Here is a 15,340-nt window from a genome sequence, read left to right as displayed (position 1 = left end):
AACTCTTTTTAGTTCCTTCTTCATCCTGAAGAAGAGGGGACACTTCCAAACTCATTAACAATGCCAGCTTTGCCATTATACCTAAGTCAGATAACAACAATACTAGAATAGCAAACTCCTGGCCAATATCCTTGATAAATATAAATTCGAGTAATCGCAACAAAATACTAGTAAGCCAAGTTCAGAAGCACATTAAAAGAATCATAAACCAAGGGAGAGAGGCCAAGATGATGGAGTAAATAATTTTTTTTTCGTGGAGACAAATACTTTATTTTCTTTTGTGTATTTCTTATGATTTAAATAGTAATGATGATAAAACACTAGACACACTGCTTGACACATGGAAAAGATCCAATTCTGGTGGCATTTCTTATTATGTTTTGGTTATTTTGTTTATTCTTATTTTGGGGGATGGGGAAATAAAATCTTCTCTTGTTAATCCATTCAAAAAAAATCATGTGCATCAGGGTCCTGACACATCCATATGGTGCTTCCCACCTGCCTATAGATAGAGAACATATTCTTAGGCACAGACAATGGGATGGAGTTAATCTCACTGGGTATAAATAGGAGACTACGATGGCTTGAGATAATGCAAGAGGGAGAAAAATTTGAGACAAATAAAGCTAGTATGCATCTAACTTCTATGAAGTGTGGGCATTTTACAGACCAGAATCATTAAAAAAGTATTATAAAGACAGACATTATTATTTCCAACCCTTCCTTCAAACTTTCCATCAGGAACTTAGGGGACAGAAGGTTCTGTGGAAGGTTCTTTTTATGGCGTTCTTCAGCTCTTTATTCCTGAGGCTGAAAATGATGGGGCTAAGAAAGGGGGTGAAGACTGTGTAGGTGGTGGCCAACAGAGTGTTACTGTCCATGGAATGGGCGCCTTTGGGCTTGAGGTAGATGAGGGAGGCAAAACTGTAGTGCACGACCACTATGGTGAGGTGGGAGACACAGGTGGAGAAGGTCTTGTGCCGGCCCTCAGTGGAGGGGATCCTCAGGATGGCGGCCACGATGAAGACATAGGAGAGGACGATAAGGAATAAGCACCCCATGAGGGCCGTGACACAGACCATGATCACAACCATGGTGACAGAGGCTGTCTCCTTCCCACAGGCCAACTTCAAGAGGGAAAGCACATGGCAGAAAAAATGGTGAATCTCATTAGACCCACAGAAGCTGAGGTGAAAAATGATCAGTGTCACCATCATCCCCATAACTGAGCCACCAGCCCAGCACCAGGACACAAGACGGGCACAGTCACGGGTGCTCATGAGCACGTTGTAGCGCAGGGGGTGGCAGATGGCCACGTAGCGGTCGTAGCCCATGATCATGAGCAGAAAGGAATGGGTGAAGCCAAACGTGAAGGAGAAAAACATCTGGCTGGCACAGGCCACAAAGGTGATGGAGTGATGGGTGGAGAGCATGTGAACCAGCATGTAAGGAGTGATGGCAACAGTGAACAGGATCTCGGAGATGGAGAGGGCACACAGGAAGAGGTACATGGGGGTGTGGAGGCTGTGCTCCCTCCAGATGGTGCCCATGATGAGCAGGTTCCCCAGCAGCGTGAACAGGTACATCAGCAGGTACAGCAGGAAGAAAGTGGGCAGGAGCTGCTGAGGGAAGTTGGAGAAGCCAATGAGGATGAATTCAGACATCATGCTGTAGTTTTGATTAGACAAGAATGCTGCATCTGGTGAGATCAGAAACAGAATGAAATCACAGTGGTTAAAACAGATTGATCACATGCAGAAGATGGAAGAACTAGTTAAATAACACCACAAGGAAGCACTCAGACAAATTCAAGGTGGATCATTCCACAGAACAATTGGTCTGGTCTCATTAATAAGCCAGGATCAAGAAAAGGATAAGGAGAAATTCAGGGGACATAACAATAATATGCAATATTGGGTACTAGATCAGATACTGATTTAGATAAGCTAGTTGTATTTTTAAGGAAATAGAGAAGATTTTGATTGTGGTATGGATAAATGAAGAAGTACAAATATTAAGGGGTTATTATTAATTAATTTTTGGTTTCCCTGGTGGCTCAGATGGTAAAGAATCTGCCTGCAGTATGGGAGACCTGGGTTTGATCCCTGGGTTGGGAAGATCCCCTGGAGGAGGGCATGGCAACCCACTCCAGAATTCTTGCCTGGAGAATCCCCGTGGACAGAGGAGCTTGGCGGGCTACAATCCATGGGATCACAAAGAGTCGGCCATGACTGAGTGACTAAGCAAAGTACATATTAATTAATTTATTAGTATTTTGTTTGGTTTAATTTTTTTGGCTGTGATGGTAAATATCAGTAGTTTAAAGGGATACTGAAAAATAAAAAGTGATGAAAGTAGAAATGACAAATTTAAAGTTCCAGCAAATAAGATTGGAGCCATGTTTTTGTTAGACTCAGCGAACAGTCTTTATCAGAGTCACTATTCCAAGCATAGAAAAGCATACAGGTATTCTCCCCAGTGGGACCTACTAAGACCATGGGGCAAAACTTTCAGTTTTATTTGAAAATCATGGATATTGGTAATTTTCTTCATTCCCCTCTTTCTTCCTCCTACTCCTGATAAATAAGTAGTGATTATTAGTTTTCTGTAAGTCTTTCTTTGTTTTGCCATCCATATTTTCTATATATTCTATTTATTCATGAATATCTAAAAGAACATGTGACTAAATACATAATTCAAAAATTAAAAAATAAAGGCATACTGAAATTAAAAAAATTCACACACATGCACACACCAAGGGACAAAGGAATATTTTATGAAGGTTAAAAGAACCTACATGTATATAATTAACCTATATAAAAACGTACACTTGAATGTTAGAAATTAATGTTCAACACAACTTCAGTGAGATAATTATAAAATAGAAATTACTAATCAATACTAGATAGATAAGAAATGAAAGTTGGAAATTTTAAGAGAGTTCAGAAATGCAATTTGGGTGTTATTAATTATAATGCACTATAATATTCAGACATTAGCTCCTATATATATTTAAGCTCTTCACAAAACAATATTAAACATGTTTTTTCAAGTACATAGAGGACTTTATAACAAAATTTTACCTTATTTTCAGACATAGAGAAATTCTCCATCTACTTCAAAGTATAAATAATATATAGATTATAATGTGCTAAAGTCAAAAATCACTGGAGAAGGAATAGCTTTCCAAATCCATAAGTTAGAAGGATGTAGTATTAACCTCTTGCTTCAGTAGTAAGTCATAAAATAAATGAGATATTTATAAAAAATAATTCAAGCATCAAATGTCAATTAAAAAATACCTTGAGGGGAATATGCAATTTTATATATTAAGAAGTGTATATATATATATACATACATACATACATATATATATATAAAGAAACTTTACCCAGAAAAAGCATGCTTACTACAACTAAAATCAAGTGATGAAAATTAATAAGATAGAAACAGGAGAAAATGCCAATGAGAAAGCATAAAATTAAAATTGGGAGACAACTATAGAAATATAGATATTTAAAATGAATAAAAATAGTAAGAAAAATGTAAGTTAAGAAATTGAAATAAAAGATGAATAAATTCACAGAAACATAAAATTCCAAAACTGGTGCAAAAAGAAAAATAGAGACCCTGGGTATTCAAAAACAATTCTAAAGAAATTGAAATGTTAAAAATCTTCTCCTTCCTATAATTATCAGCCCCAGTGGGTTTATGAATGTGCACATATACCTTTTAGGAACAATTGAATATCTTATACATGTTCTTCAAATAAAAGAAAAAAATGGAAAAAATTGAAATCTGCTGAGCTTATTTCATCAGGTTAATGCAATCTTGATTCTAAAACCAGGTAAAAATGTTATAAGAAATGACAGTTACTGGCTCACTTTACCTATCAATTTTTGATTTTGAAATCTATTTATGACATCACGTAATCAATGAAATGATGTGTTAAAATTAGTAAATAATGATCAAATGTTGTTGGTTTATCCCATGAATGACAAAATGGTTTAGCATCATGTGGTTCACATAAATAAATTAAAAAAAAATAATGTAAGTATTTTGACCAAGGAAAAAATGTATTTTCTTATATTTAACTTCTATTCCTGACATTTTAAATGTTCATGTAATACTTGCCTGTAACATGGGAGACCTGAATTCTATCCCTGGGTCAGGAAGATCTGGAGAAGGGAATGGCAACCCACTCCAGTATTCTTGCCTGGAGAATCCTATGGACAGAGGAACCTAACAGGCTATACAGTCCATGGGGTCGCTAACAGTCAGACAAGATTGAGCAACTAACACTTCCTTACCTTACTTTAGGTGTACAACATAATGATTTCACATATGTTTGTCTATTTATGATTTTTAAAAGCCCCTTTGCAACATGAAATTGAAGGGGACTTTCTTAGCTAGATAAAGAATACATCCTGGAAAACTAGCAAATAGTATACTATGTAGGGACCTTTACATACATTATTTTATAATCAGGAAGAAGCCAAGGATACTCACTGTCTCTGCTGGTCTTTAACATGGAACTGAAAGTCATGAGTGGGGCTACAAGGAAAGAGAGGAAGGAGATACAGAAGGATTGAAGTGATGAGAACTGATCACCTGTCTGGAAAGATTAGAGAATCAAGATGTAATACGTTAGAACCATAGGAGAGTGCAGTGATGCAGAAGGCAAGATTAACTTCCCCAAACCACAGTCATTTCTTGTGCCCTTAAATCAGTAGTTATGATAAAAATTTAGTTTTTAAGTAAAAAGTAAGACAACAGTCTCAAGTGACACAGATGATATAGAAAGAGTTCTCAAGCATTTTGGCCTCAGGATGCCTTCGTACTAAAAAATTATTGAGGCTCCTAAAAGGTATTTGTTTAGGTGGAATGTAACTATCAGTTTTTACCGTATTATATATTAAAGCTAGAATCTTTAAAAATATTCAGTAATTCAGTTCAGTTCAGTTGCTCAGTCACGTCCAACTCTTTGCAACCCCATAGACTGCAGCACACCAGGCTTCCCTGTCCATGACCAACTCCCGGAGTTTATTCAAACTCATGTCCTTCGAGTCGGTGATGCCATCCAACCATCTCATCCTCTGTCATCCGCTTCTCCTCCCACCTTCAATCTTTCCCAGCATCAGGGTCTTTTCCAATGAGTCAGTTCTTCACATCAGGTGGCCAAAGTATTGCGGTTTCAGCTTCAGCATCAGTCCTTCCAACGAATATTCACAACTGATTTCCTTTAGGATGAACTGGTTGGATCTCTTTGCAGTCCAAGGGACTCTTAAGAGTCTTCTCAACACCACAGTCCAAAAGCATCAATTCTTCAGTGCTCAGCTTTCTTTATAGTCCAATTCTCACATCCATACATGACTACTGGAAAAACCATAAATTTGACTAGACGGATCTTTGTCTGCATTCAGTAATTAGTACACTTTAGAAACAATAATAAATCTATTACATGTTAACATTAGTAAGATATTTATAGAAGATTGATTACATTGTTCAAAAACATTTAGTGAGAAGAGTGGTCTTTTATTATGTGTTTGAAAATATATCTAATGTCTGCCTTGATAGAAAACATCCTAATGCTCGTATCTATTTCTTCATTTAGTCTGTGGTAACATATTGTTTTGGGCTTCCCTGATGGTTCAGACAGGGAAAAAAATCTGCCTGCAGTGCAGGAGACCTGCGTTGGATCCCTGGGTTGGGAAGATCCCCCTGGAGAAGGAGATGGCTACCCGCTCCAGTATTCTTGCCTGAGAATTCCATGGAAAGAGGATCCTTGTAGTGTTTTAGCTGAAGTATATGATTAAAACACAACCACACATGTAATTAGTAAAATAAGGACCTAATGACCTAAAGACCCCAGGTAATGTCTCTGGGACCCCTAGGGATTCTCACCTTGCTTTGAAAAGCACTGTAATTACAATATCTAGAAATTAACATAAAATATGCAATACATCTAAAGACTTTAAAGCATTAATAACAATGTAGAAGGTGATCTGAATACTTGAAAATACAGTCTACTCCCCTGAATGAGTTGAGCTAATATTATCATGATGTCAAGTTTTCCTAAATTATGTTGCACTAGCAATTCCAGGGAATTGATTGTGAATGTGATGAAACTTGCCTAAAATTTCTTCTGAGAACTGAATCAATATAAAACTATAACAAACTTTTAAAAATTGAGTAAACAGGAGAGGTATATCCTCCTGGATAATGAGACACATTATAGAGTCATAGTCATTTCTTAAAGTGTGATCCTGGATTAAATGGGCACTGATTAAATTGATTCTATGTCTCAGAAAATACCCCTGTATGGTTCAAAACTTAAAGTATATAAAGGTGGGAGCACAAATCAACGGGAGAATATAAGATTGCCTGCTACTTTCTGGTGGGGGAAAATGTTCATTTTAGGAAGCAAAGTAAATCTGAATATCTGCCCAAGAACACATGCAAAAGTGGAATCCAGATAGATTCAAGACTGGAGTGGGTTACCATGCCCTCCTCAATGCTCTTGTAGGCATGGCAACCCACTCCAGTATTCTTGCCGTATTCTTGCTTGGAGAATCCTATGGACAGAGGAGCCTGGTGACTGGAGTCCTTGGGGTTGGAAAGAGTCAGACAGGACTGAAGCGACTGAGCATGCACACACTCAAGAGAGTTACTTTTTTTGATTTTAAAAAGCACAAAATTTAAGGTGATATTTTAAAAGAAAGACACGGAAACATCAACATGAAGGACTTTTTTTTCCACAAAGGAAATTATAGGTACAGTTATCAGGCAGATGAAACTTTATGAAGAATAATTTTCACTGTGGGAGACTGTCGATGGAATGCTATCCAGAAAAACGAACAAAGAGTAAGAATCTCAGTACAGGTAACGAGCGGAGAAATCATGGAAAGAGTTACACAGGCAAATGGAAAGATGCCCGGTAAAAAGGAACATGGGGAAGGAGGAAGGTAGGAAGAGAGGGAAGGGTGATGGAATTTCATCGTATAACTACTCAGTTCCCCAAATTAGAAAACATTGTGTTGGCTGGATTATGGGGAGAAAGGAATACTCTTGCAATGCTGGTGAGAATGTAGAATGATGAGAATTCAGAATATATATACTCTGTACACCAGCAAATTTGGTCCTAAGTGCTTGTCTTGATTTCTCAAACCTGTTTATAGGGGAGCATTTAAGAGTTTGCTTCTTGTAGCATTGCTGTAGTGGAGGAATTGGGGAGAGGGGAGGTAAGAAGGATTGGATGCAAACATTGGAGTCTCAAACAGGTGTTAGATATACACATAGCAGTATAAAGGGATTTAAAAAATAATATTGAGTGAATGAAGCAAAGGCCAGAATGAACTCTCTACCATAATCCCTTTTGGGTACATAAAAAATTTAGTACATGAAACTACTCTGTATCAAACCAGAACAGTGAATGCATGTCAATCCATACTTGTCAAAGCCATCAAATGTACAGAGAAAGAGTGAAGCTTAATGTGGACTTGGACTTTGGTTAATTATGACGTATCTCTATTGGTTGATCAATGGTAACAAATGGACCACATGATGCAAGATGTGAAAATAGAGAAAACTGAGCTGGCAGAGGAGGTTAAGTGGGAACCTGCTATACTATCTGATCAGTATTTCTATAAACCTAAAACTCCTATAATAAAATGAAGCCCATTCATTTAAGAAATTAAAACATTAATTTAAAGGATTTATACAAACTTGTCAAAACATATATAAATCAAAGGGTACACATGAAGAATTTTAAGTGTTTGTCGAAACAAAAAGACAATGGGATGAAAGAAAGGGAATTAATTAATGAAATATGAGGAGGACCTCACACAAACCAATGGTGATCAAAAGCCATAAACTGGAGATATCATTGCTCAAACCTCTGCACCTGAACTCCGTCATAAAATTAGAAGAAAATTCTATGAATAATTTGAGCCACATTGCTATCCAGAGCTCCTGAACTCCTGGCTCTGAGACAGCCCTCCCATCCCTGACGTAACGACCCCTAGCCATTTCGTTAGGACATCGTCTCTAAGAATCCCCCACAGTAGCAGTCATTTGGAACTTGGAGGACACAGAATCATCTGGACAGTGAGGAACTTGGCAGGAGTTGGGGGTGCTCTTTAGAGTGAGGAAGATTGCATTTTGGACCTGAAAAACACGTCCTCTGACCACCTAATTAAGCTCCCCACGCAGAAGCCAAGACACTGGCATCAGCTGCCTTCCATGCTTCATCCCTCCCTTCACTCAGCATTCTCTTTCCCTACCAAGTAGTTCCAGCTCCCCTGCATCCTTATGGCTCCATCTCCTTTTTCCTAGATGACTGCCCCAGGTTCCTCCCATGTCCCCTTCTCTGGTCCCATTCTACTCTGACTCCTAGAGTGAATTTTCTGAAATATGCACAGGGTCTGCAGTCATTAGGTGCAGGGTTCAAAATCAAAGAACTTTGCAGTGTTGATCCACCCCTCTCCCCAACCAAGAGCACACAGAGGACTGCCTTCAGTGGGTCCATGCAATTCACCCAAGGGCTTAGGTGCTTGTGCTCAGTTGTGTCCAACTCTTTGCAACCTTTGGACTGTAGCCTGCCAGGCTCCTCCTTCCATGGGATTTTTCAGGCAAGAATACTGGAGTGGGTTGCCATTTCCTTCTCCAGGGGATCTTGTCCACCCAGGAATCGAACCCACGTCTCCTGAGGCTCCTGAATCACAGGCAGCTTCTTTACCTGCTAAGCCAGTGGGAAGTCCACATAAGGGCTTAAAGTTTACCTAAGAAATGTAGTTGTCACTGACTGAGGGACTGTGTTCCTTCTTCTGATCTGGTTTGTTGTCATCCTTCTGTACTTGATACATCACCAGCTGACCCCATTCTAAACTTGTGTTCTCTGACCCCAGAGGACTTAGACTCTCTGGTAACCACACAACACAGTTCCCCCCAGGAAACTGATTCAACCTCCACTCTCTTCTCCAGCCCCTACCTCACCCCTGCAGTCTACCTTTCCACCTCCTGCATGGTGGAACACCATAATTATTAAGGCTGGCCTCTCCCATCTTCTCTAATAGGTGGACAGAATTTTGTCTCCTTTGGTCTCATGAAGGAGTGCTTGTGCACCAGTGCTGAGCAAACATCAGACACATCACAGGAGTGAAGCCTGCTCACACTTCTGTCTCCTCCGGAGCCTCCCCTCCAGGTTAGCTGGGCCCGAGCAGGACAGAGCAACAAAGACAAGATAACCTAGAACAGGATTTCTCAGCTTTAGCATTAGTGATGTTTGTTTCTGTTTTGCAAACTTTAAACTTTTTATTTTGTATTGGGGTATAGACAATTAACAATGTTGTGGTAGTTTCAGGGGAACAGCGAATGAATTTAGCCATGCATATACATGTTTCCATTCTCCCCCAAAGGCTTCCTTGGTGGTTTAGATGGTAAAGAATCAGCCCACAGTATGGGAGACCCAGGTTCAGTCCCCTGGTTGGGAAGATCCCCTGAAGAAGGAAATGGCTACACACTCCAGTATTCTTACCTGGAGAATTCCATGGACAGAGAAGCCTGGCGGGCTATGGGGTCATAGAGTTGGACACAATTGAGCAACTAACACTTTCACTTTTACTTTCACTGGCTTCAATTCACCAGAGGCCTGCAGCATCCTCTCCCCACCATAAATTCTGATGACCAAAAAGCTTCAGATTTGTCCAGATGTCCACCATGGGGCAGAATCATCCTGGGTTGACAACTGCTGACCTAGAAGCTGCAAAGGACACTTAAGCTAAATGAGAAGAAAGGACCCAGAGTGGGCAAAATGAGAAGACCCCGAGCAGCTTTCCAAGACCAAGCTTCTCTCTTACTACTCTTTTCCCCAGCCCCGGTCTCATCCCCAGGCTGAGAAGCACTGCTCACAATGGTAGGTTCTGCCTCCGTAGCTTTCTGTCCTGGTTTCCCTCTGCCTGGGCTGCCTCTTCCAGAAATGGTCAGTCAGGGTAAGCAGAAGCTCTCCTGCTTGTTGCTGTCAGCAGCACCCCCAGGCAGGTGGAGTGAGATCTAGAATCTCCCAAATGATCTGATATACAGTGTGCTTTATCCCTGCTGCAGCCTCCAGCAGGCTGTTCCCAAGAGCATCTTCATGGAACCAACTGCAAGGGCAGTCCTCAGGGTCTGGAGAGGCTGAGCGGGACCTCAGGGGGAGCTTCTGGGATCTTCAGTCTCAGCTATTCACACACAACAGAGATTCCCTACTGCCTCCCTCTGCCCAGTGTGATGGCAGCTGCTGCTGAGGGCTGAGCTCTCAGTCTTGGGGGATACAGGGCTGGATACAGATGCCCTCAACCCCTTGCGGGTAAAGAAAGGGTCAGAGGGAAGTCAGGAACTGAAGGAGCCCAGAGTAAGAATCCATGGCTGTGCCCTTGGGTAAGGCCAGTTGGAAAGCTGTCCAGAACAAGGGTACTTTGGAGCTGGCTCCTAGGGAGTGGTTTCTCTTGCACAAGGTAAGTGCTCAATGTCTTCTAGCCACAATGGAAAGTCTCACCTTCCTCTCCATCTATCTCTTGATTCCAACTTGTGCTTCCTCCAGCCCAGCATTTCTCATGATGTACTCTGCGTAGAAGTTAAATAAGTAGGATGACAATATACAGCTTTGACATATTCCTTTTCCTATTTGGAACCAGTCTGTTGTTCCATGTCCAGTTCTAACTGTTGCTTCCTGACCTGCATACAGGTTTCTCAAGAGGCAGGTCAGGTGGTCTGGTATTCCCATCTCTTGAAGAATTTTCCACAGTTTATTGTGATCTGCACAGTCAAAGGCTTTGGCATAGTCAATAGCAGAAATAGATGTTTTTCTGGAACTCTCTTGCTTTTTTGGTGATCCAGTGGATGTTAGTAATTTGATGTCTGGTTCCTCTGCCTTTTCTAAAACCAGCTTGAACCTCAGGAAGTTCACAGTTCACATATTGCTTAAGCCTGGCTTGGAGAATTTTGAGCATTCCTTTACTAGCGTGTGAGATGAGTACAATTGTGTGGTAGTTTGAGTATTCTTTGGCATTGCCTTTCTTAGGGATTGGAATGAAAATTGACCTTTTCCAGTCCTGTGGCCACTGCTGAGTTTTCCAAATTTGCTGGCATATTGAGTGCAGCGCTTTCAGAGCATCAGCTTTCAGGATTTGGAATAGCTCAACTGGAATTCCATCACCTCCACTAGCTTTGTTCAGAGTGATGCTTCTTAAGGCCCATTTGACTTCACATTCCAGGATGTCTGGCTCTAGGTGAGTGATCACACCATCGTGATTATCTGGGTCGTGAAGATCTTTTTTGTAAAGTTCTTCTGTATATTCTTGCCACCTCTTCTTAATATCTTCTGCTTCTGTTAGGTCCCTACCATTTCAGTTACCATATGTTATCTCTTTATATTTTCTTTTAGCCTCTCCACACGCTTTGTAATCCACTGGGCTTCCCAGATGGCACTAGCAGGAAAGAATATACTTACCAGTGCAGGAGATGCAAGAGACATGGGTTTGATCCCTGGATAGGAAAGATCCTCTGGAGAAAGAAATGGCAACGCACTCCAGCATCCTTGCCTGAAAAATTCTGATAAAGGAGCCTGGTGGAGACCCCCTGGTCCATGGGGCCACAAGGAGTGGGACACGGCTGAGTGACTGAGCACAGCACATGCAACACATAGTCTTTGAATTACCAATTACTTTAATTTCTAGTATTAAACGGTATAGTGAGACTACTCTGTTTATTAGAAAGCAGAGCATCTAAGCTTACTTCTCACGTGTACCTGATTTGATTCTCATTTCTCAGAGCAGCTGAGATGAGGAAAGACCACTATTCATGTAAACATTTAAAGTTCACAGATGGCCAGCATGAGGCAGGGTGCTCAGGTCTGGTACACTGGGATGACCCAGAGGGATGGGATGGGGAGGGAGAAGGGAGGGGGGTTCAGGAAGGGGAACATATGTACACCCATGGCTGATTTATGTCAATGTATGGCAAAACCACTACAATATTGTAAAGTAATTAGCCTCCAATTAAAATAAATAAATAAAAATACACTTATTGCTACATTGAACTAGCTGTTACTGTTGCCCTCAAATTGTAGGGCCAATGAGATTAATGGCAAGTTCTGGAAAGGTGTAAGCATCCCTCTTGCTGTTTAAGATAACAAAAAGTATGCACAAAATGTATAATCTTTGATTTTTAAGATCTTTTAATCACAAAAATAACAGTTAATCATCGTTTAGCACATCTTACAGAATATTGATAATAAAGTTAGGTAACAAAAATATTGTATCCTAGCCACCAAACTATACTTTAGCTTGTGTGATAATAGAATTTGGGATTAAATGCTGATTTTATCAATGTAACATTAAATGTTTTAGGACCAAAAAAAACAAAAACAAAAACAAAAAAGAAAGCTGTGGTACATATACACAATGGAATATTACTCAGCTATTAAAAAGAAGGCATTTGAATCCTTTCTAATGAGGTGGATGAAACTGGAGCCTATTATACAGAGTGAAGTAAGTCAGAAAAAAACAAACCACCAATACAGTATATTAATATATATATATATATGGAATTTAGAAAGATGGTAATGATGATCCTATATGCAAGACAGCAAAAGAGACAGAGATGTAAAGAACAGGCTTTTGGACTCTGTGGGAGAAGGCGAGGATGGGGTGATTTGAGAGAATAGCATTGAAACATGTATATTATCATATGTGAAATGGTTTGCCAGTCCAGGTTTGATGCATGAGACAGGGTGCTCAGGGCTGGTGCACTGGGATGACCCAGAGGGATGGGATGGGGAGGGAGGTGGGAGGGGGGTTCAGGATGGGGAACACATGTACACCTGTGGTGGATTCATGTCAATGTGTGGCAAAAATCACTACAATATTGTGAAGTAATTAGCCTCCAAGTAAAATAAATAAATTAATTTACCTTTGTGCTTGCTGTCTCTTCTTCCTAGAAAGTCCTCTCCCATCTGTGTACCTCACCTGGATCACACCTCCTTACCCTTCAGGTCTCACTTGAGACATCACTCCCATCCAGAAGTGATGTCTTAACAACTGGTCTTTGTTAAGCCACAGACCAGTCTCTGATCTACTGTTAGCTCTCACAGGCTCTTAGGCTTTCCTCATCACACCTTGGGCCACTCTGTGTTGTCACCTTTGGTTACATGACAGCTTCCCCACTGGGGCATAAGAAGATGAGTGTTGAAAGCGAAAGTGCTAGTGACTCAGTCGTGTCTGACTCTGTGACTCCGTGGACCATAGCACTCCAGGCTCCTCTGTCCATGGGATTTCCCAGGCGAGAATACTGGCATGGGTTGTATTTCTTCCTCCAGATTGGGATCTTCCCAATCCAGGGATCGAACCCTGGTCTCTTGCATTGCAGTGGATTCTTTACCATCTGAGTCATCAGGTCAGCTCTGTCCTTGGTTATTGCTGGATACTACTACCGCACAACTGCACTCATCTCACAGGCTAGTAAGGTAATGCTCAAAATTCTCCAGGCCAGGCTTCAGCAATACATGAACTGTGAACTTCCTGAGGTTCAAGCTGGTTTTAGAAAAGGCAGAGGAACCAGAGATCAAATTGCCAACATTCGCTGGATCATGGAAAAAGCAAGAGAGTTCCAGAAAAACATCTATTTCTGCTTTATTGACTATGCCAAAGCCTTTGTCTGTGTAGATCACAATAAACTGTGGAAAATTCTTCAAGAGATGGGAATACCAGACCACCTGACCTGCCTCTTGAGAAACCTGTATGCAGGTCAGGAAGCAACAGTTAGAACTGGACATGGAACAACAGACTGGTTCCAAATAGGAAAAGGAGTACGTCAAGGCTGTATATTATCACCCTGCTTATTTAACTTCTATGCAGAGTACATCATGAGAAATGCTGGACTGGAAGAAACACAAGCTGGAATCAAGATTGCAGGGGGAAATATCAATCACCTCAGATATGCAGATGACACAACTCTTACGGCAGAGTGAAGAAGAACTAAAAAGCCTCTTGATGAAAGTGAAAGTGGAAAGTGAAAAAGTTGGCTTAAAGCTCAACATTCAGAAAATGAAGATCATGGCATCCAGTCCCATCACTTCATGGAAAATAGATGGGGAAACAGTGGAAACAGTGTCAGACTTTATTTTTTGGGGCTCCAAAATCACTGTAGATGGTGACTGCAGCCATGAAATTAAAAGACGCTTACTCCTTGGAAGGAAAGTTATGACCAACCTAGATAGCATATTCAAAAGCAGAGACATTACTTTGCCCACAAAGGTTCGTCTAGTCAAGGCTATGGTTTTTCCAGTGGTCATGTATGGATGTGAGAGTTGGACTGTGAAGAAGGCTGAGCGCCGAAGAATTGATGCTTTTGAGCTGTGGTGTTGGAGAAGACTCTTGAGAGTCCCTTGAACTGCAAGGAGATCCAAGCAGTCCATTCTGATGGAGATCAGCCCTGGGATTTCTTTGGAGGGAATGATGCTGAAGCTGAAACTCCAGTACTTTGGCCACCTCATGCGAAGAGTTGACTCATTGGAAAAGACTCTGATGCTAGGAGGGATTGGGGGCAGGAGGAGAAGGGGGCAACAGAGGATGAGATGGCTGGATGGCATCACTGACGCGATGGACGTGGGTCTGGGTGAACTCCGGGAGTTGGTGATGGACAGGGAAGCCTGGCGTGCTGCGATTCATGGGGTCGCAAAGAGTCAGGCACGACTGAGCGACTGAACTGAACTGAACTGAGTGCCTAAAATGTTTCCACATTAAATACTTATTTAATAAGCTTTTGTGACTATATAAATAACGGCAAGTGCTGTAAGTGTTGCAAAGAAAAGCAAATTCTGACTTTATGTTGGAACTGTTTCTTTGACTTGCTTTTCACTGCCTTTGTTATTATAATCATATGCAATGACCTGCCTCAGTGAATCCTGCCCCATGCCTGACTGTTAAAGTGCCTTTGTTCAGAATCCTGTCCACCTGTAGATGGCAGGAAGGAAGATATTAACACACCCCTTACCTGAGGCTTGCCATTGTAGGAGATGTTTGCAAGATTAATGGCCTTTTTACTTTGTTCCCGTCCCTCTGCTCATCTCTAATCTATAAAAGAACCTGGCATCCAGACTCCATAGAATGGTTTTAATGACACATTAGTCTGTCATCTTCTTGGTCATTTCAACTGGAGAATTTTGATGGACAAGGAAGAGATCCCCAAGCAATGTTCTGATAGCATTTAAAGCAGAAGGAATAGTTTGAGCAAAGGCATGCAGGTGTGCTGAGCATGGAAGGAGAGAGATTACCAGTGGCTTGAAGGGCCACAAAGAATAATT

The 15,340-nt window shown here is 41.0% G+C and overlaps 1 protein-coding gene across 1 annotated transcript; it reads right to left on the bottom strand.

Annotated features, from left to right (window-relative positions):
- Positions 1-737: 737 nt before the first annotated feature.
- Positions 738-3,404, bottom strand: LOC113896495 (olfactory receptor 10H4-like). The gene is made up of 2 exons (XM_027548661.1): positions 3,392-3,404; positions 738-1,699 (listed from the first exon to the last, which is right to left on the bottom strand). The coding sequence occupies exons 1-2, from the start codon at positions 3,402-3,404 to the stop codon at positions 738-740; spliced, it is 975 nt and encodes a 324-aa protein (XP_027404462.1).
- Positions 3,405-15,340: the final 11,936 nt, after the last annotated feature.

Source organism: Bos indicus x Bos taurus, chromosome 7, assembly GCF_003369695.1.
Source record: "Bos indicus x Bos taurus breed Angus x Brahman F1 hybrid chromosome 7, Bos_hybrid_MaternalHap_v2.0, whole genome shotgun sequence".
In the NCBI taxonomy this organism is placed as follows: Eukaryota; Metazoa; Chordata; class Mammalia; order Artiodactyla; family Bovidae; genus Bos; species Bos indicus x Bos taurus.
Note: the sequence above shows the minus strand (reverse complement) of the source record. Positions and strands in the feature narration are given on the sequence as shown.